Source organism: Dicentrarchus labrax, unplaced genomic scaffold, assembly GCF_905237075.1.
Source record: "Dicentrarchus labrax unplaced genomic scaffold, dlabrax2021, whole genome shotgun sequence".
Classification (NCBI taxonomy): Eukaryota; Metazoa; Chordata; class Actinopteri; family Moronidae; genus Dicentrarchus; species Dicentrarchus labrax.
The window spans coordinates 16085618-16108659 of NW_026136713.1; the positions used below are offsets into that span (position 1 = coordinate 16085618).

The window sequence follows — 23042 nt, forward strand, 5'->3', positions numbered from 1 at the left end:
GCACAACTGCATGTGAAGTCCATCAGCATGGGGACTTCCATATTCCTCTGAGTCAGCTGATGTCAGCTGATGCAAGCTGTGCTAATTGTAACACTGTATGACGATTGCATGTTCCTGGAAATAGATAGATAGATAGATAGATAGATAGATAGATAGATAGATAGATAGATAGATAGATAGATAGATAGATAGATAGATAGATAGATAGATAGATAGATAGATAGATAGATAGATAGATAGATAGATAGATAGATAGATGCTCAACATATTCCCATCACACACATATACTTAGTCACATGTATACTCATACACATCCACTCAGCCATCCATGACCAATGCAGCAGCCACTTCAAAGAGCCTAGACATGCCTGGTAATCTCCACTCTCTCCTCCCTGCACAGTCACAAACGCAAACACACCTTCACAGTAAGGAAAGATGCTGAGAGATAGATTTCTGTTACATCCCTGAAAGTGTGGTGCAGGTTTGTGCTGCACCTTTCATTCTGTTTGAGCTTCCAATCTGCAAATAATTAACATCTGATTTACTAAGGCAGCAGTTAATAATGCAATCAGTGATTAGGACCGCCTCCTAAGCACATTCTGCAAGTGATGAAGAGCTCAAAAGGTGCAGTTCAGCAGCAAGATTTGAAATCCAAAAAATACAAAATATGTAATATCCAAAATGTTAATTCCATTGACTAAGCCTACAATTAAACTCTAACTGGGAAAATAAATTGTCCGTCTATTATGATAAAATTGTAGTGACCTATTTATAGAAAGGTTTGTAGAAGTAAGGCGGTTGAAGTACTTTAAACAGCTTTTGCTTTTATATTAAAAGTTGCACAAAAGAAAAATTGCTAAAAAAAAATACATGACAACAAAAGAGAGCAATCATGAAAATTCCTCATATTTCATCTTTAATGACCACTCTCTGCCCATCTTTGGTGTTATGAAAGAGTCAGATGTTGTGTTCATTTATTCTTGGATCTTTTTTCTTTCTAAGACAGCTTCTTTCTTTTTTTTTTGTCCCTAAACAAACTCTGTTACCCCTGTAACAATGGCCCTCGCAAAATGAAAGAACATTTGGAAAATCCAGTAGAATCAAACAGAGTTATTGTATCTCCTCCTATTATTTTTGTTACTTGTGCAAGCCTCCTTCAAATGCATGTGCATAAAAGCAAGAGGCACACAAGGTGTACCTCAGATGACGGGCAAACTACGCCTTCAAGCTGCTGTGTCTCTTTGATAAGTAACACACACACATCTCTATGGCACAGAATGCATCAGAACCGAGGCGCAAAAGGCTCAGTAATTTTGGCCCAGAGTGTGGATACTCCTGCCTGTTTACCTTGAGAGAGAGAGAGTGAGGCTAAACAGTAAGCTAGTTAGAGGGAATATAATGTGGCTTACTGTCTTTTTCCGCTCTCCATCCTTTTTTCAGCTGTTACTATAAATAGAGGCTGCAGAACATCAAAGAGAGGAGAGGTTTCTCTCCGCAACAGGCCACAGTACAGTCATTATCTGCTGCCGCTAAATACCTCACCCCTCTTTTGGCTGATCCCGCTGTAGTGGACTCCATGTGCGCGCATGTGTTTGCTAATCGTCAAAGGAGACACTGCTGACTCAGCCTCACTGCTCACTTGCACACATACTTCACATAATGTAACATCAGACAAAAAACGACTTCATTGAAATAGAGTTTATTCATGAGATTACAATAGAACACGCTATCTTTGACTGCACAAGGTCGCAAACTGGCAGATCCATGCACCAAACAAATCCAGATCGCTTACCATCTCGTCTTACTCCCAGGGCTCTTCCTCCTTCACTTCTTTTCTCTATATAAATATTTTTATTTTCTTTATTTTTTTTCCCTCTGCTTTGTTTTTCCACCTGTTCTCGGTTCTTTTTGGGCTTTTTACGGACCTAGATTGTCATAGCAACCACAGTAATATCCGGTTGGTTCAGTGGAGCCCCGCTATGTTGAATAGGTATTTGTGTAGGCACCTGTGCATGTACGAAAGTGTGTGCATCTACAGTATGTTGTTAAATGTGTACTTCTGTATCCTTTGTTTGTCGGCGTGTGTTTTTCATGCCTCTTTTTGTGAGTAATTACGTGTGCATTTGATTGTTGATGGGTGTTGTTCCTTCACATGATGAGTGATTGTAGGTAATATAGTTTTGTTTTTGCATGTCTCCCAAAATTTCATAAAATCAGCCCCATCATAGAATGCAAACAGTTTGCTTTCTTTGCAAGTGAAAACAAAGGCATTTTCAGTCCACGTAAAATGACTGTGTGCAGGAAACAGGACTATTAATAGACAGTAGCTATCAAAGTGGAAATTTAGGGTGTCGTGAATAGGTGTAAACATTTCATTTAAGCTTCGATGACTCAAGATTTAAGTGCTAATTAATGAATATGTCTTCAACAAATTAAGTTTATTTTGTTTCTGGGAAAGCTTCTTTCTTTTCAAATGCTTACTGTGGTCTTTCTAAGCACATTTAGGCAGCCTCATCTTAATCTTTTGGTAAATATTAATTAAAGCTTTTGTTTTAATTTGAATTTAACTGTAACTCACCTTTTTACATGACAAGCAGGTGAAAATGCAGAATCAAATTTTTGCTTAATTCCCTCCTTGTAATCCTCTCCTAATTCATGTCGACAACATGTTATCTGTCATGTCAATAAACTTTCTCACGTCACTAAACTTTCTGCACATGATTTGCACATGGCAGATTGGAGGAAAAGCTCTTGCCTGCATTTTATGCTGCTGATTTTTGCACTGCAACATCTAAAAGCTTTCTCCAGTCGAGACAACAAACACACAGATATTGCTCTTCCAGATACAATATAAATTCTAGAATGTCTTTTTCCGAAGCTGCAAGCAGGTTATTGTTGTTTTGTTAGTTTCTTCACAAAGTGCCAAGACCAAGTGCTGTCTCCAGTCACCGAAGAGCTTGTCCATATTTTACTCTCAACCCTTCTCTCAAGTGAGAAATGTAATGGAAGCAGCCTTTCTGGTATCGTAAAATCTACTCCCAACTATGTGAAACACTTGGATTTATTTAAGGAAAATTATTTTTCCTGGCATTTGCATTTATTAAAAGGTTGTTGGGCATTGTACAGTTGCTGTCACTGTATTTTATAATTTGAATTTGGAAATAATTGGGTGGCATTTTTTTAAGCACCAGCATCTATTCTGTGGAAAGAAATTACTTAATTTTGTATGGTTCTTATTACTCCATTATTATATTTTATGCCACTTATATGTTATTATTTTGGTGGTGATTTATATTTTATTGTGTTTTCTGCCCTCATGTTTTCAAATGACATTTTTTTGCAGCTATCAAATTGACTCACAAATAGGTTTTATTGAACACAGCAGCAGCAGCAGCAAAAGGGCTTACGTATTGTTGCGGATTTTGCACATTACTCAAACACACACACACACACACACACACACACACACACACACACACATGCACACACACTTAAACAGATGATTCCCCCTTTGCAGATCTACTCTTTTCAGCCGTTACAGGGCATGTTCAGAGGTAATGGAAAGCTGAGAGGCTGGGTGTCTGTCTCTCTGTACCTGGGGTTGAGGGTCTGTGCAGGTTTGTGTCTGTTTTCATGTGCACATGCGCTTTTTATGAGCGAGTGTGTGAGTCCGTGCGTGTGTTTGCATTTATGTGGGAGGAGGAGGCTATTTATTTTGATTGTTTTCAGTGAGGGTCCAATGTGTAGAATCCATAACAATACCATCAATCCACAGCAGCAGCAACAACATGGATGTAATTTATATGGTAATGCAAGCTCCATGGTTGCCCCAAGTTACGCAGTGGACATCTCTGACAATGGACAGCATTGGGTGTGCTGCAGCATCCTAATGTTATGTATAGCCACGGACACACACACACACACACACACACACACACACACACACACACACACACACACACACACACACTTGCACTTCCCAGCAACAGGCAGGTATGTTTCAATTAGCAGATGCAGATAGGTGCTGTGCTGTGTTTGTGCATCTGGGTCAAAAGGTTGAGTGTATTGCTCCATGTCGTCTTGCATCTGATCTCATCTCTTCTCCTCTCAAAATAAGAAACTGCTACTTGAGAGAGGAGAAGAGTGAGGAAAGACCTTCTGAACCAGATATTAGAAGTACTCAGAGATGATGTATTAGAATTCCTCCCGCAGGTTTCTTTCATTGCAGCGCTCTGTAGTGTATACACTGTAAGGGATTTAGTGGCCATTGTCATGTACAATGCCACAGTGTTTATTTTGTACAGTAATCATGTCCTTGTGAATGTTTTAGATAACGGTCTAATGGGAGTAACAATAGTTCCATTCAATTCATCATCTCTTTGTCTTTCTTTTCAAAGTTCTTTTAAAATTAGTATTCTCTCTTGGGCGCCCATGTACCCATGTATGGAGTTACTGCAGCGGCCCGGGTTCGAATCCGACCTGTGGCACTTTGCTGCATGTCATCCCCTCTCTCTAAAAAAAATTAATAAAATTGTATTCTCCATTATTCCTATGCACTCTACGCCAAATGAAGGTCAAAGAATATTGTTAAGAGACAACTAATTCATCTTCTCTACTCTGCACATGTATTTCTTTTTCCTTTTCAAAAAATAATGTAATCATCTGATGGCTCATTACAAGGCTCATTACAAGGTCTGATTTTAAAAAAGTACGGGGAATTCATTGGTGAAAATCAGATACATAAAGCATATTTGAGCAGTGTTCAAGAGGAATGACGACTTAATTTAATGTAAACCACTGATTCCCAGCCCATGGGTAACATCTGCAGTGACAATTAGTTCAATTGTATGAAACAAATATTGTAATATCATCTACTTTTACATCATTTATAATGTAAGGTAAGATCCAGTTTGGAATATAACTGGTTGTGTTGATAAAGGTGTAACAGCTATGGGGGTTCGTCAGACAAAACAGGTTGAGAACCACTGGTGTGAACTTTGGTGAACGAGGTCTTTTTGCATCATAAAACACAACTTTTGGGTGTTTCGGAGCACAAAAAAAAGGTGAAAATCAGCTTTAACAGATCTGTAACAGCCAAAACAATTCAACTATTTTTCAGCAAAAATCTGTAGCTACTCAAATGATGCTCAAATGATGAGCCATAGTTATAATCCTGAAAGGAAAAATAAAAACTGAAATCCAGAAATGCTGTTTTGTAGAACAAACCAAGCTGACGCTGTGAGTGTGGATAGCACCTTTTTCCCAGCCGGAAGGCATCTTTAGCCTCAGCTGCAGGCTGTTGGTGTGTGTGTGTGTGTGTGTGTGTGTGTGTGTGTGTGTGTGTTGTGGAGGATCTGCCTGTCTGGGAAGAAGGCACCCATAGTTTTGGAGTGATAAAGTGATGCAGGCGTGATGAAAGAGAGGAACGGAGCACAAGCAGAGGAGAGCTCTAGGCCAGAGAAGAACTCAGACTCTCTGTTACACATCAAAGAAAGAGCCAGTGATACAATCATCTCTTTAGGCTGTGAAAGCTCAACTTTATTAATTAAAACACGTCTGTTGAATCATCCTCTCATCTTTCCCTTCCCTCTTTACTCATTTTATCGCTCATTTTCTGCAGTGGCGCTGATTATGAAAGGAAAGAAATGAAGGGGACGTTGTGGGAGAACACATTCAAGGTATCAAGTGCATAAACTCAGACCATTCCTGGATAGGCTGCAATATCCATTTGTTGCTCACACATACAGCCAACAACAGGTGTGCAACTTGCCACAGCCGAGCTAAATGTGAAATGTTAAAAAAGAAGTGAATAAGAGGAAACAGGAGACGATCATTTGAGAAAAAGGGAGGGGGGGCAGGAAGAGAAATGAGATGGCGGAGACAGACTGCACTGTATAGATAAATAGCGAAAAGGGCCCATTGTGTCAGCAGCTGTCATCACTAAATAGCCCTCAGATCACTGTCAGACACTATCACACAAACACACACGCACATATACGTGCATACTTACACACACACACACTGACTGACAGCTCCCCCTCAGTCCAACATCTGTGCTGACAGCAGCCATGGTAATGAGTCTCCGCATGTGCCAGCATGGGTGTGTCGTTTCTTTTTCCTCCCTCCTCCCCACGTACCGCTCATTCAATCATTTCACGTCTCCCTTATCTTGTTGTTTCCCCCCTCTTCTCTTCGGTATTTTCCGTCATCTTAATAGAAGAGCGTGCTGATTGACTTAGCAGCATGAGCCACATGAGTAGCGACTAAATGAGAACAACATCAAGTGTAAAGTTGTGAGGTAGATCGGTGAGTTTTTAATGTGGCTGGGGGGCTTTCGGCGTTGCTATCCAGGTGCGCTGTATTTCACGTAGAGGTGTGGAGGAAGAGAGGGATGAAAGAAGGGAGAGATGAAGAGATGATGAATGGCTCTCGTTAGAGGGGTAATTTGTCTCTCCTTGTCTGACTGGGCTCCAGCTGTCGCTCCATCCCTCGCTCCACTCCACTCTCCTCGGCCTACCACTCCTCACCTCAGCCAGATGGGTGGACGGATGGACAGAGTGAGGCAGGAGGAAGGGAGGGAGGGAGGGACCGAAATAGAGAGAAGGACAAGGAGAGGAGAAGATAAGTCATTGAACAGTCAACAAGCAGAATTATGTGTGTATAATGCCATTGTACAGTAAAGAATGGCTTCGTGGAGAAACAATAGATACAAAGCTCATACTGAGATGATTCAATAGAGACATACAGTAGCACAGCAACAGGCAAAGCTCATACACTTGTATGACTCATGAAAGCAAGTCAAAGCCTGGTGCTCACACAACAAACTAATTATGATCGTGTTTCTTTTTACATTGTAATAAAATCATCAAGGGACTCAACTAATGCCTTTAATACAGTGCCACAGTCTTAAGAAGCCTGCTTTTTTCCCCCATGATACACTTATTTTTCACACTAATCAACACTTATGAGAGAACCGTAGTTTCAGAGTGAGTGAGAGACGGGCACAGAGAGAAGGATTGAGAGATGTATACAGATGGCCGGGGAGGCGGCTGAAGGATGGCAACGACAAAATCGTCGAGAGAACCACATGAGCTCATTGCTAAGTCTTTGTTCTAATAACACAAAGCAATTTCCACTGACCTTTCTAGAAATGTAGCGGGCAGAAATGACTGAGTTAAGGATGCCCCACAGCATAATTGCTAAGGAGATTAAAGTTCCCTTAATTGCTTTTGGCCAACTAGTGCAATTTTTCCTTTTTTGTAATTAAAGTGATTTAAAATATTAATAACCCCACTCGCATACACATAACATTATGTGCACAAGCTCACGCACACACACACAATTGTGTACACTCGCAGTAAAAACTTGCAACAGCAATAAAACAATCTTAAAGGTGTGCAGCTACACACAGACATTTGCGTACATTTTTCACTGCCTGTTGTCACCAATAGCCTCATTATAGATCTAGTGAAATATGCAAATAGCCTGATCCCTTCTCGCCATCAATTGAAGTGAGTGATCGATTCATTTAGATCAATGGCCCCTTTTTTGTGTGTCCATATTCCCTCTTTACCTCTTCATTTCTTTTTTTCCTGTCCTCCATCTTTCACCACTCAGTCCCCTCTTATTGCCTCCTCCCCTCCTAATTACCCTCCTCTATTGCTTTCTTCCTCGCTTTTTATTGGCAATAAGTTTTGTCAGCTCATAGCTTCTGGACTGTCCTGTTTTCTCCATCCTCGGCTCCCTCCATTCATTTCTCTCTCTTTCACTCCCCATTCCCCTGGTTACCCCCGTGACCTCGTTGTCTCTTCCCCCCTTCTCCATCCGTCTCACACCGTCCCTCCCTGCCGCTCTCCTTTTCCCTCCTGTCGGCCACAGTGTTTGCTTTGCCATTGTTTATCCATTTTTCTGTTTGCGCTGATGAGATTGACCGGACACACATATACACACGCACACACACACAGGCACACACACACACATACCTAAACAGAAGACAAGGCTGGCATCTCTCTGGGGTGTAGTTAACGTGGGGCTGTGGATCGATCCTAGCTCTAGTTTCCATGACACAAAACTCTAAGCTGGAGCAGTTTGGACGGCAGGACAGACACATCACTCTGCCTCTGATTCCATCAAATATATCTCTATAAAATCGCAACGGCACTTAAACTCAAACGTGTATTTTCCGTGATTAATGTGCTTCATTTTGCGGCAGCATAGATGGGTAACTTAGCCAACAACTATGTCCAACCACTTTGTTTCTTAAATGATCTTGGTGGTCTTCATTAATCCTCCCCCATCCCTTACTGTTTCCCTAATGCAAGCAGTATTGCACCATTGCCTAAAAAAAGCCCCCCATCTATCATGGCCTTTACACATTTTGATTTCTATCAATACTCTGTGATGGGAAGGTGAAAGCTGTCAAATTACAATCACACCACATCTGTATTCTGAAGAGCTGTCAGTAAGAAAAGGAGAAAAAAACGAAATAGTATGATGATGAATGTTCAGCTATCTTTTTTCTTCAAGGTCTTATGACTTTTCTTTCTTTCCCCTCTGTTCCTGCCAGTTTTTGTTCTTTATAAAAAGAAAAAGAAAAGCGTGATGAAAGAAGTGACTTAGTGAAAGGCTGTGCATTGTAACTTCTCCATTTTCCTGGTGAAATTTTCAGCGGCGAAAGAAAGAATGGATAAAGTTTGTAAAACTAGGGATGAGCTAGCCAATTTTTTCTCCACCCCCTTACATTTTAACTTTGGAAGGTGAAGGACAAGGCATCACAAAGAAAAAGCAAAAAAGGTTTATTTGTAAAGCTTTAAAAAAAAAAAAAACATCACTGGTGCCCGGGGCTATCATTTCAAATGTGGAATCAGGAGAAAATAAGTGATTATCAGTGTGTCAAAGTGTCTTTTTGGTTGACTATCTAATTAGTAGTTGTAATAACTTGAGTCCTTCGGTGGATTGGCTGGACTCAGTGGCCTCATTCTTACCGTATTGTTGATTGATTGAGCTGCAAATATGGCAGACATAATTATTCTATATTTTGAGCCGTCTCTAAATAGAATTTATTAGATTTGTCTTTGTCCTTGATTCCAAACCTTTGGAGAGTAGAATGAATTCTCTCCATCCCTCTCTTCTCTCTCTGGTGTACGGGACAGCCTGATTGTGTCCACGCGTCCCATGGCTCCCACTATTTAAAGACTTGGCTGTTAACTTTCTTTTGTCTTACCCATGTAGAGGACAATCGTACAAAGGATGTAGGCTCTCACAAAAATCTTATTCTTCCATTTCAATTAAAGCAAGACTATGTACAATTTGCATGAAGGAATAGCACATTCTTCCTCTTACAAATGAAAAGTTGAATTCAAAAGCAATTAAACGCACTCTTGCTTAATTCAATACATTTAGAAGTATTGCAGGTACGGCTTTATTTGGTCTGGTATTTACAGTAGTTTATGGTGGCTAATGTTAACTTAAGATAGATATTGCTGTTTAACTGACATAAATGAGTCAGTTCACTGACTTTATAACTCTTATCTCCTTGTGCTAATGTTACACTATGTAGTATTATCTCGTAATTTTTGCAATTTTTGCAAAAGTCACATAGGCTTGCTTTAATTTATGTGTTTACAGTGGTAGGATGTGCAGGACAATATATCAGCGCTGCATATAATTTATTCTTGGTGGTTGTATGGACAGAATAAAAGAAAATGTTAAATTAATGTCCCAAAATCAATTAGGTTAAAGACGTTTGCATGACCAATTAGGTAAAACTAAACTAAAATGAGCATAACGTCCTCATTGGGTCTGAGCTGCAGTGTCAGCAGTGCATATGATTTATGAGATCTGTGAGCTTTTTGTGTAAGTCTATCTCTATATTGAGTCTTTCCAGTCTCAGCAAACTTTTGTGTTTGTGTCCAAGCTGCTACACTGCTATGACCGGGGTCCTGTTCCAAGAAGGAAGTTTACTTATTAGTTAACTGGATAACTTTTTTGAGTTAACCTGCAGCAAGTTTTTTACGTCAATACATGTTCCAGATTTGTAAGATTTGTTTTTCGAAAATTTACCAAAAATGACAGAACATTTTCTCATTTACATCCTGCATTGCACATAGTATTTTATTTAGCAGTGTCAGTCTGAGATTTCTGCACTGCCAAATTTATGTTTTTTAAGTCTTTACTAAAAACGTACATTTTAAAAAACTTTTCCTGAAACACTCTCCCCATTACTCTGGATAGTCCACAGAACAGGCTGTCAACACTTTTCACAGGAACTCTTTATTTGAAGAAAAATAGTTCATATAAAAACAGTTGACACTGAAGTTACGTCCATTTCCATTCACCCCCATTGTATTGCGATAGAGACGGACATTTTTAAAGCTGGACAAATAAAATCAAAACTGTCTGCATGGCTACATATACTAAATATATGTAAAATATATGTATATGTAATTGGGGGTTTTGCAAAGCAAAATGATCCAGATATCTCAGTAAACCTGCCTCAGAACAGGCCCCGGTATCACTGTCAGTCATTGCCATCTGTTTTGTCTAACGCCTCCCCCTCCCGTCTTCTCCCCCCTCCTTCTCTCCCTCCATTCTCCAGGTCGCCCACTCCCTCCAACCTCTTCCTCCTCACTGCTCCCTCCGTCCCTCCCGTCCTCCTCGTCCGCCCCCCATCACCCCTCCCCCGGCCCGTCTCCACCGATCAGGGAATGCCAGGTTCCCCTGCTGGAGAAAAACTCTACCCACTCTCACCTGGAGCCCCACCCGGACGATTCATACATGCTCCGTGCCCAGCCCTCCTCCACGGGTAAGAGAGCTCTCCATTCACCCACCCTTTTATCCTTTCATTCACTTTATTTATACATCTGTATGTCATCCATCATCATGTGTCCATTTCCTGATCTGATTTAGTCCCTGCTCAGTAAAATGCCAGCAATCCTTTGCTTTAATTTGATGTCACATCTTGTTCTCTTAGCCATTTTGTTTCTGCTTCTTTGCATTACTCTGAAGTCAGCATTTGTTTGCAGGGCTGGTAATCACACCAAAGGGACACAAGTATTGTTTACATTGTAAGAGGTCATAATCATATTCATAACAAACATAACAATCATATTGATTGTAATCAAGGCCAATTATGGATATTATTATTATAGAAGGGGAAATAAATCTGTAGATTGTAATCTTTCACAGATGAATGTAAAATAAATGTATATAAAAGTATATGTTGATTAGTGTGCGTTAAAGAGCTCTGTAAATTAAAGAACCATTATGCCATTTTTGTTTTTTTTTTAAATAAAGGAGCACAATCAAGAAAGTAACATAAAATTAAAAACTCTCTCTCTGACTTCTTTTATGGCTCACATAACAAAAAGCAAATTTTGAGCTGACAATTGGTAATCTCTTAATGGATTACATTTTAAATGTAACCCTCCCACCTTTGTCAACTATTGCCAGAAAACAATGATGCAAGTGAAAGCAACCCCTACACTCTGCAGAGCGCAGATTGGCTGCCAGTGAGTAGGTGTGTTTGTACTTATTTTCCATATGACATTAATAATCCACCGGAAAGTGAAAGGTAAGGGGATGATGAATTTTAAGTGCTGGCAGGAGGATCAGTGTAGCAAAGACATACTAGTTAGTTTTCCAGGCTCTAAGCTTTCTCTTTCATCATTGGGCACTCTCTTGTTGGCTGTTACAGGCCCTGTGTGCTTATATCAGCACCTTGCAACTATTTTTCTTCCCCATATGCATGCACACACGCGCGCACACACACACCCACACACACACACACACACACACACACATACACACATCTGCAGTGATGAGTTTGTTCATCAGCATACACATTTATTCTCAACAATTAGCTACTGTGAGCCAACTCTCTCTGCCTCTCTGTCCCTCTCTGCCTCTGTTTCCCGCTCTTCCCCCTGTTTCTCCATTCCTCTGTGCATCTGCACTTGTAATCAGCAGATATATTTAGCAGAGGCCTGATGGGAGGGAAGGGGTGGGCAGAGAAGTCCTAATGTGATTTTTGGTGGAATACAATCTATTGTTAATGGCGTTAGGCTCTCCTTTGATCCAGTATAAATCTTCATTAGGGAAGGCCCGGGTCCCAGGTTCAAGAGCAACGTGATTAGGAGGCTTTTAAAATGACGTTACATCAGCCTTCTAATTGGTTTACTGTTTGCTGGGGCAACATCAATCATTAGCCCAGTAACCGCACAGCAAATAAATTCACTCTGCCACTGACACCCTAATGGCAGACGCTGGCAAAGAGGGAGAGTGAGGCTTGCAGGCACACTCTCTCTTTCTCTCATTCTTGTTCACATACACCCACACTTTCTGTTCGGGGGCTTCTTTCAGTCTCTGCTGAGCATGAACACACAGAGACGGCGAGCGAGAGACAAAGAAAGGAGAAAAAAAACAACAGAGAAGCAGGAAAAAGAGGCGCAAAGAGGCAAATGGGAGCAGAGATAGAGAAAGCCAAACTTTGACTTTTGAAGTTGTTTAATGAGACATCTTGCATGAAAAAATCAAAAAGGAGAGAGAGAAAAAAAAACACACTCAAAGTGCACCAGTAAAAATAGATGGAGAAAGTGACTGAAAGGGAGACGGAGACCAAGAGACATAGGGAGTCAAAGAGACAAAGAGAAAAAGGGGTATTGTGAATGAAAAGTGGTAAGCTGATGAGAGCTTAGAGGGCGAAAGAGAGATATTTGGATGGACGGAGAACAACATTGAGATGGAATTGCAAATTGCCACGATTTACCAGCCAGGGCTGCTGATCTAATGGGTGCAGAGAGAGTCCTTGGCTTTGGGGCGTCCATTAAAATCGACCTAAATGAGTTTAGAGTGGCAGCCTGGCACTGCATAAACACACCTTGGCATGTAGGAAGACACAGGACCGGCTGTGAGGAAATAAAACACCTATAACCGGCAACTGTTTATGAATGTGCTGTGAGTGTGTATGCCTGTCTGAATGTTGTGTGCTTGGTGTGGTCCTGTAGAGAGTGGACGCTGGGCAGGAAATGAGCCTTACCAAGCCAGGCAGAAACTGACCATAGCGATATAATCCTCAGGAAGCTGCATGCTGCTTGTATGTGTGTGTGTATGTGTTTGCGTGCGTGTGTTCCTGTAAAGTAGTCCACCATTACCTAAGCTAACAGGTGGACAGACATGACTTGTGTTCCTAGTGAAGCATGACAGGTGAATGGGAACGGAACGTTGTTGCCGGGGATTGGCTGGGAATTGGGTCTGTGAATGTTTATATGGGAATACTGTCTGGCTCAGAGCACCTGTCTGGGAACGCTCCCCCGGAACGCCGGGAGAGCTGAGACGGCCAAACGGAGCGTAGCAGATCGCTCCTGGAAAGAGCTAGCGTTAGCGCTGTCTCTGGCCATTCATTATGCATGGAGAATGCAATGCTATTTATAGCCCAAGCCTCTTTTTAAGTGGCTAGCTATCTGCTGCCAGGGAAGCCACCTCAAGTCACTGCCGAAGCAATGAATGTTTAATGGCTTTGTTGAAACAAATCTACAGAAACAAAGGCACAACAAAGATGCGTTCCCTTCTTCTGCACTAATGTTATTCTTCCTAATGGTGCTTATGTAAGGGTGACATTTGCGTAACAGTGGGATGATTTGCATGCGAGCGTGTGTGTGTTCATTTATGTGCATCTGTGTGTGTGTGTGTGTGTGTGTGTGTGTGTGGGTGAAATGCACACATGCATTTCTGCTCATGGAGACTGTTTGTTTTTGGCTGAATTTGATGACTCTTCTCTAGCGGATTATTGCCTCCTAATTAGACAGAGATGACTAGCCAAGGCAGAGGCGGTGTATGTGCGTGTGTGCGTTAGTGTGTGTGTGTGTGCCTGCATGTGTAAATATATGTCCTTAACTTTATCTCTTTTTTTGTTCCTGTGTGTGTTTGCGTGTACACTTGGGTGTTATAAAGACTATGTGCAAATGAAGCCCCTTTTGTCTGCATGTGTGTGTTTGTATGTGCGGCTTTCAGTTTCACCTCAAGCTCTCCTTCCATTGTGCTCAGCCTCTGAGCTCTGAGAAGAATGACAAATGAGGAGCATGTGACATTCTGAGACAGAGGACATATGAAGCAGCAGCACATGGGAATATACCACCTTAAAACACAGGGAGCATATAAATTAGCCTGCTGAGAAGGTGCATGAAAAACAATGGAGGGTGGCACAGCGTTTTGTTTTTAAAAAGAAGGATAGAAGCATTGGGGATATGGGGCGTGAAATAAAGAGAATGAGAGACAGAGGGAGTGAGAAGGACAGAGGGAGGGTAGGGAGCGAGGGGTTGGAGCTGAGCCCTGCAATGCTACCTTTATAACTGCTGAATAGGCATTTCTGTCCTGCACACACATCCACACACACACAGATAGACACGCACACACACACACACACACACACACACACACACACACACACACAACACATATAGATGCACATCCTGCCCTGCGACTTTTCTCTGTTAACCACAGAAAATGTCAATAAATAGTTTGCCCATTCAGGGCTGCAAAACAAACTGGCTTGGTTGGCTCCTGTTGCCAGCTGGCCACGCACACATAAACACACACACACACACACACACACACACACACTGAGATTAATATGGTGTGGCGAGCCCCTGCATCTCACTGATGTGTGTGTGTGTGTGTGTGTGTGTGTGTGTGTGTGTGTGTGTGTGTGTGTGTGTGTGTGTGTGTGTGTGTGTGCACGGTGTGCTTTACAGGGGAGGCAAGTTAGCAAACAGGTTAAGGCTCCTCTGCTGAAAGAGCCTCCTTTGAATTGGCGAGCATAATAAACTTCCAGGGTTTAGCCGGAGCCAAACCCACCAGCTTACAGCTATAGTCCCCCCTCTCCAGTCGCAGGGGACCTTGGACAGAATAAAGTGGGTCAGGCTTCAACAGCAGTCAGAAAGGCTCTGAGCTTCTCCACAAAAAGTGGCTGTGAAAACAAAACAGAGAGCTGTTGAGAAAATCTTTTCATGATCACTGTTTACTCACACTGGCAAGAGAAAGAGGGAGGAAAGAAAGGAGGAAAAGATAAAGTGGAATAAAATGGGATCTGCTTGGCTGCTCCCTAATTGCTCCATTTCGTCGCCGCATGTTTTGTCTTTTATCAGACTGGGTTCCTGGTAAAACGGTTGTTCCTATTAGCCTACCTGCAGGTTGTACTTTAGCAACCGGACAATTCATCTGACTAAGTCCCCCTATCTTAATTTATTGGACCCATTTACCTCCAGCCCACTCGTTACTGCACACTGCCTCAATTCCAATGGTTAGTCAGATTTGTGTTTCTGTGGCCAAAATAATCTGTGGTTTTCTGCAGGAGCTCCCTGCATATATAAAAAATGGCCTTGTACCTCAGCCTTGCTACTCAAGCAGACCTCCATTCCTCAATGAGTTTGTTTTTTCTTTGGCTAGCTGTAAGGATTCTTTTTATGGATTTGAAGTCAACATGAGAATGAATTTCTTTGACATCACTATCCTGTGCTGTCGCTGAAAAAAAAAAAAAGCAGTTGGTCCTCATAAATATTTTGGAGCATTCTAGAGAGAGACTTTTATTTAACTCCTACTAGAGGCTGTGTGACTTTTGTAAGAATAAAACTAAACATTTTGTGCGTATGTTTGTATGTTTGCTAACAACAGTAAACAATAATAATGAGTTGTGTATGCACTTTATTCTGCAAATATTCATTCAGTGTAGAATCAAAGAAACAATCATTTTCTATCATGTAACAATTCAGTATAGTTAACCTGACACACTACACGACAATTCTGGCAGTCTCAGGAGGCTATAAAGAGAGTAAATGCATAGAATTACTAGCAGTACTCAGCATTTACATTTTTCTGACATTATCTGGTGACATGTAATATAATTTGCTGCTAGATGATAGATAATAGCATTTTCGTCTCTTTCTTTGAAGGGAAATGTTAAAATCTTTATTACAAAATGTGGTACATGTGAGTCTCTGCAGCAGTACTGCATATGACTAAGTCCGTGTGTAACCATTGGCCAGATTGTTGAACAATGCACTCTCCCAGTGGTGTAGGGTGCCTACGAATGCACATGCACACACATGCAGACAGACAGAAATGCCCACACACTCGAAGAGATGTGCACACACACAGTCAGACCAGAGCAGTTCATGGAAAACTAAGGCTAAAAAAACATGTATTCCTCTTCCATACAAGGTGTGCCATATATTATTCATCTACATTTGAATGAAAAAATTGTTCAATATTTATGGAAAGAAAGTGAACAAAGATGAAGCGCATGCATTTTTGTACGCAGATTTAAACATGGGAGACAGCGGGGTAGTGTGTGAGTATGAGGGTGCCTACTTTTATTTTTGCATTACTCGGACTGTGTTCATGCCTGCATGTGTGCGTGCAAGCTTATTTCTTTCCAGTATATGGTTCTGTGTTGTGGGCATTGTTGCTATGCTTAGATAAAAGTATTTATGCAGATAGGGTGTAGTATTTATTTATAGGGACATTACAGAGAAGTCAAGTCAAATTTATTTATAAAATGCTTTTAACAAACAAGGTTTATCTCGAAGTGCTTTACATCTCAGCAAAGGACACAAACAAAAGGCAAGTTGAAAGAGGGAAACAATCCTCAAGAAGAAATAAGACTGTTGGAGGAGGAGTACAAGAAAATCTCTACATACTTTAATATCAATTTACAGTCTGCATGTATGATGCAACACTTTGACATTTCCTGCAGGTGTTTAACTGCATGTATGTTGGCATATGGGAGTGTATGCATGCATGTATGTGTGTGCGAGTCCCTTCCCCAGAGCATCTTTGCATGTGCAAACAGATGTTTTGTGTCTCTCCCGTGTAGCAGAGGTCAGGCTCCTCCATCTTTCTCTCATCTCCTTCCCCTCTTCTCTCCTTTCACAAGCATCTGTTCTTTGGGGCCATGTGGGTGACACCTGCGTCCCAGTGGCGGCGCTGAGGAATCAGGTCACCTTACAAACTGGTCGCCATTACAGCTGGAGTTGCAAAGGAGCTCGCTGTCCCCTATCTGCTTTAAACACCCGTCTAGGAGGAAGGAAGGGAAATAGGGTCAAAGTTAGCATGCAAGGAGACATAGCGCTATAAATACACTTTATGCCAAGATATATTTGTGCGAGGTTGTTGCAGTGTGCATCTAATGTTTCCATAATTTATGCCTCTACGGAATTTCTTGACTGACAAATATCAAAGCCAAAAAGTGGACAGGAGAGTGCGACACATCCACTTGTCTCTTCGTCTCGCAGACTGTTTCTTTTCTTATCTAATTCAAGAGAAGATGACAAATGGATGAGGGCAAGTGTGATCACGCAGCTTGACAAAGCAGTTGCTTTTGTTGTTTTCACCCCACATGTATGTGTGCATATGTGCGCTTACTCCATCCTTTGATCAGCACGAGGAAGGCAATGTGCAAACAAACACAATCATTATAATGTATTCCACGCTTAGATGTGTGGTGTGTAGTATTGATGAAAGAAAAAGCAAACTGTGTTGTAAAGCCAGAATTCAAAGCCAAATGTAACATCAATGGCTGTTATTACAGAACACAATCATTCCAATGTTTCTATTCAGACAGCATTAGAATAAAGGTGTGGACAGTTTGTTGTGTGTGAAATTATTCATTTTTTTATCAAACATGTGGCTTTTGACTTGTCTCTGATAAGCTGTGCATTGAGTGAATCCACCTGTCAACATGCACAAAAAGTATGCAAATGCCCAAGAAGTGATGCCACTGTGTCAAGCTCTCCTATGCTGTATAGTATTTGGTTTATGGATTTTTATATACGAACCCACACACACACGCTTTATATGGGTTCAACCCCCCGCTGAGTCACAGAAAGAGAGAGAGAGAGAAAGAAAGAGAGAGAGAGAGAAAGAGAGACAGAGATATAAAGGTGATGTGTGAATGGGTGTTCTTGTCTGAGTCATCCGGGTTTGTTTTTCAGCTCTCTCACTCAACAGTCCATTAGCTCAGTGTTGGAAGGACTGGTATTGGATTCTAGCTGACATGTTCGCCCAAGTCTGAGAGCAAGAGATGAGGGCACACGCTGTGCAGAGTGCTCTAATACTGCTTACACACACACACACACACACACAAAAAAGCAAGAGGGGAAGCATTGGCTAAAAATAAGACAAACAAAATATAGAAAACTCTGAAAGGAAAATGTGAAACCATGATTATTAAATTTCTTGTATCTATTTAGAAGGAATTTCCTTCTAAAAGAAGTTATTGACCATTTGGAAAATATGACACCTACTCTGACAAAATGATTGCCGGCACAAAAGTAGCATATAATGGAATGTTAATTAAGTTATTTGCTAGCTGAAAAGGTTTGACTTTTTTGGCTTACTGAGAAATAAACATCAAATAGCAAACAGCCAACATTTGGTTTTGTAGCATTTTGGAATGAAATCCTTCACTCTCTTCATCTGAAACTCTCATTGATTTCCTTCACAAAGAAGTTTGGCACTTAAATTCCTCTCTCTTGTCTATTTCCAGGGGCTGCCAACCATCACAGTCAGTCCACACTACGGCCTCCACTGCCCCCTCCGCACAACCACCACACCTTATCCCACCAGTCTGCCAACAGCCTGAACAGAAACACCCTGAGGGGAGGACGCAATCCCATTCACGCCCCTGCTCCCGGCACTGGGGACGGGCCGACCACCCCTGAGTCGGTGCAGCTACAAGACAGCTGGGTGCTCAACAGTAATGTCCCGCTGGAGACCAGGTCAGAAAATATATGTTCCCTTTACTATTTTCTTCTGTTTTTACAGTTGACATGTTTACCTGACGCTAATATCTAGAGCCACTTACAGTAAGCACAGCAGTGGAATAAGCCTGGGGTAATCAATAGCAAGGAATAAAAGGTCAGAGCCATGCTGTTTCATCAACATTCCTGTGAGCACACAGTGATGGTGTCAGATAGAAATGCTAGGAGAGAATAAGAGCTGAGGAGGATGTAGCCCTGAAACAGGGCAACTGGCAACTGGAGAATTTGCCATTCACTCAAAGGAAGGCAATTTTCTTTGTCACCTTGGAACAAATGACACTGTTAGGCCAGTGTAAAGCAGCAAAAAGTAAAACCTATTACCTGGTCACACAAGAAAGCAGAATATTTTCATGTCCTTGTGAAATAGACAGTGCTGGAAGCTTGGAGACGTAGTGACTATTTATGGGGTTAATTCGACAGACTACTGTGGCTGGCAAGCAAACTGGTAACATTCTAACATCACTGACTGTTATTACAAAACACTATCTTAATGGTAATGCTACTGCCAGTGAAAAAAGAAGCTTGTTTGGCTTGTTAAACACAAGCTAGATTTGTTATTTCTAACATTACAAAAGGCTGTTCAAAAGATGTATTTGTACCACTGCTAATGGTTAGGACTGACTACACATCTCTCTTGTGTGGTAGAGCAATCTTAAAAAAAAATTGGCTGGTGTGGCACCGCTAACATAAAAGTCAAATTTTGGGCTCTATGACTCTCCATTCATTCAAGTGTCAGCACTGTCAAGATGGTTTGCTATTGGTAAACCATTTCTAACTTTGATGATCCCCACACAATGAGTTGCGGACCAGTTTGAACTCTACTGCAAGTCCATCAAAATTAAAGCATCTTGCACAACTCAGCACAAAAGCACAAAGCAGGCAGTGACCAAGCTCCCCATTTTTACTGCAACAATTTTACTGCTATGAATAAGGGTGTGACAGGGCTCTTAGTTATGTTTCTAGTGACTTTACACCAACCTTTTTTTTTCCCCCACTGATTTTCTTTTTTGTTTGATTTTCAACAGTCTCTTGCAACAAATTGGTAGAAGACACAATCATTTCAGCAATAGTTGAACAGTCCAACTAGTTTGCCTCAACATACTTTTTTAGCACGTGCATGTAATATAATTTGTTATTGATTCATCTAATAGATGAAAACTACACGTTTTAGTTCACTGAGCAAACACAATACCACAGAATGTCATGAGTGTCACTGAGAGTCTGCCCTCCATTATTTGAAACCAAAAGGAAAATTGCTCTTGGCCTCTGATTCGAGTGTGAGGTACTCAAATGCATTCTGTACCTCATCTCCAAGCGCAACACATACAAAAAGCTGCCATGTGTCACAGCTATTATGCATGCAACCTGGAGTGAGGGAGCAGGAAATACAAACCATTTCACACACTCTACACATGCGCTTTTGCCAGTACACAAAGAACACTTACCAGGCAAACAGAGCATTCATGCAGGGTATTACTATTCATGAGGCATGCAGTGAGAGGGACACTGCCTACATGCTTGCTAGCATGTGCACGCTCGCTCTCTGAGCATTTACTTTTCAAGCTGTAGTTGTGTTTCTCCTGCTGGGCACTGGGGCTTCCAGCTCTGATGGTCCCAGATAAGCTCCCCAGAGTGCCGGCCCTGTGCAGTATTAATGAGGCCTTGCCATGTTTAATTCAGCCCCACTGTTCTCGGGTCCATGCTCAACCTGTGCTGATGCATCGTACGGGTATGCATGACGGGTAAGAAGCGTGGTGTTGAACAAGAATACCTGCGCCTTTAAATAGAAGCTATTTGCAGTCACAATTGTTGAACTAAACCTGTGTTGCCATGGTGATGTGTATGCCATCACATACTTTGAGGAGAACATTTTTTGTTATTTCTGTTGTTGCAAATGAGCTGGTGATCTTTGCTAAGGTTTGGGTAATAAAAATAAAGTTAAAAATATTTTTTTTATAGAAAGTGTTGTGTTTGCCATCTTTACAGATTTAAACGACGCAAAACACAGTCAGATTCGCTGTTGAGCCCTTTGCAGTGCCAGTATTTGGTCATGTTCAGGTGGTGGGGTTGGGCATGGCTCAGAGCCTGTCGCAGTGAATGGAGCCCAGAGCAGAGTTTCCAGCTCCACCCTCCAGCCCAGATTGGGCCCTCCTCTCCGGGCCTGGCAATGGCAGAGGCTGGGTGGGCTGGCTGGAGCTGCTGGAGCTTGTGACTGGATCAGAGCCAGCCGGGCACAGCCAGAAAGTCACACCATCCCTGCGCTGGCAGAGCCTGTCCTCCATCTCATTATAAGCAGCAGCTAGGAAATGATGAGCACACATGCGCACGTGAGGGAGGGAATGTGTGATTGTGTGCGTTTGTGTGCATATTTGCATCCAAGCATGTGTGTTTTCTTTGAGTGCGGCTGCTCCCCACTGTAATCATATGTAAATCTTGGCATTTGTTGTCCACCCGTTATAGTAAGTGTGTGTGTGTGTGTGTGTGTGTGTGTGTGTGTGTGTGTGTGTGTGTGTGTGTGTGTGTGTGTGTGTTCTGGCTTGACCCGATAGTGTGACAGCGCTGAGAGGATGAAGATTGATCACCTAAGAACACCCCAGGGCTTGGATGACTGGCAGATCAAGAAAGAGATAGAAACATACAAGGGGCGGGGGTGATATAGCAGAGAAATATAAGTTGGGAGAGCAAGAGAGGGGGGGAAATGGAGAGGAATGGTTTACGGTAGAGGAGGGAGAGATAAAGCGGGAGAGAGGGAGAGAAATGGAGAGAGGTGGTGATTGAAGGAGATTGTTTTGGGGAGTGTGTATGAGGGAAGATAGAAAAGCAGAGGAGGGAGATTGGGACCCGTAGAACATGGATACATTTACCAGTGTGAGATAAATGACTATAGATGGCTGGTGCCACTGTGTGTGTGTGTGTGTGTGTGTGTGTGTGTGTGTGTGTGTGTGTGTGTGTGTGTGTGTGTGTGTGTGTGTGTGTGTGTGTGTGTGTGTGTGAAACAGACAGAAAGGGAGCATTTCCCTTTGTGCATGCGAGCGCATGTGTGTACATGTGTTGCAGCATTTTGCGAGAAAGCACCTGATTTCCAATCGGTCCCTTGGAGCCTCTTGGCTAGCTGATGCCAGTTTCAATCTCACTCTGTGATCTCAGGACATTCCCCTGCATCCCCCTGCTCTCTCTGCTGTGGGCCACAGCTCTAGGGGAGAAATAAGATCACTGAGAGGGTTGCAGCGTCTCAATTTATCTGAAAGGAGCAACGGATCGTGGGGTGGTGTGTGTGGTGGGGGGGGGAGGGTACTGTAGGTTACTTTCAAATGCATTACGGTGGGAGAGATTCAGAGATGCTACCTGTGGGAACCACAGGGGGTGGAGGAGAAGAGGAGGCAGTTGGCCACAGGAAAAAAATTCATGCCCAGACCTGTAACCCCTAATGATACAGTATGAGAGTAACTTAATAGAATTCAAAGTTTATTATTCATATATCTTAAAACAGTATACTGTGAAAGTAACTACAATATTATTATAGAGAACCACTTGTTTCACAGTAAAGTGATTTTAAAGTGTAATGATACACAAACTCTTTGAGTTGTTGCTATCAATAGTAAAAGTCAGTAATGCCGATAAAAACAGCATATGAGAAAACTGTTACACCACAAGGTCCATTTAAAAGCTGTTTTGTAGCTTTTGATCATATCACAGGAACCTTGGAAGAAGGAAAAGGAAGTTTGCCCAGTTGTCATACCATTTTTGATAAAATGATTAAAAAGATTCCGAGCATTAAGAGGACTTCTTGTCCATGATGGATTAAAAGCTAGTCTTTAGTGTACTCAGAAAAATGAAATGACATGACAACTGGGATGTGATTAAAAGCTCTGGTACAGCTTCGAAATTAATCTAGTGGTAACATGTGTTTCTCAACAAAATGTCATTTTTTCCTTCTTTGTAAATGTAACCATTGCCTCAATACTGACTTTTTCTAATTTATAAAAAAATACATACACCCCCAACTGGTGGAAGGCAAGTCTGGGTCTTTGTGTCACTCTCCATAGTGGTAGTAAGTCAAGTAGGGTTGCTACAAGCTAGTATAGCACAGAGCCAAGCCCCTTGACACGCTCCTGTCCTGCTAGATAACATGAACTCAATGCAGCTGCTGCATTATACTGGGTAAAATGTATGTCCAATTGATTATTATCAAACTAAGTTCAGCATGCAAGCATTGCAGCATGCTTC

General features: G+C 41.8%; 1 protein-coding gene across 20 annotated transcripts in view; it reads left to right on the forward strand.

Moving 5' to 3' along the window:
• The window catches only part of tenm2a (teneurin transmembrane protein 2a), a 196296-nt gene that overhangs the window by 121466 nt on the left and 51788 nt on the right, over positions 1 to 23042 (forward strand). For 13 of the 20 annotated variants that reach the window (XM_051419667.1, XM_051419669.1, XM_051419668.1 and 10 more), the window contains 2 exons: positions 10598 to 10804; positions 18542 to 18773. In XM_051419667.1, the coding sequence (XP_051275627.1) occupies positions 10598 to 10804; positions 18542 to 18773 (439 nt within the window). The remainder of the gene's footprint in view (positions 1 to 10597; positions 10805 to 18541; positions 18774 to 23042) is intronic. The other 7 variants (XM_051419678.1, XM_051419680.1, XM_051419679.1 and 4 more) reach the window with 1 other exon arrangement.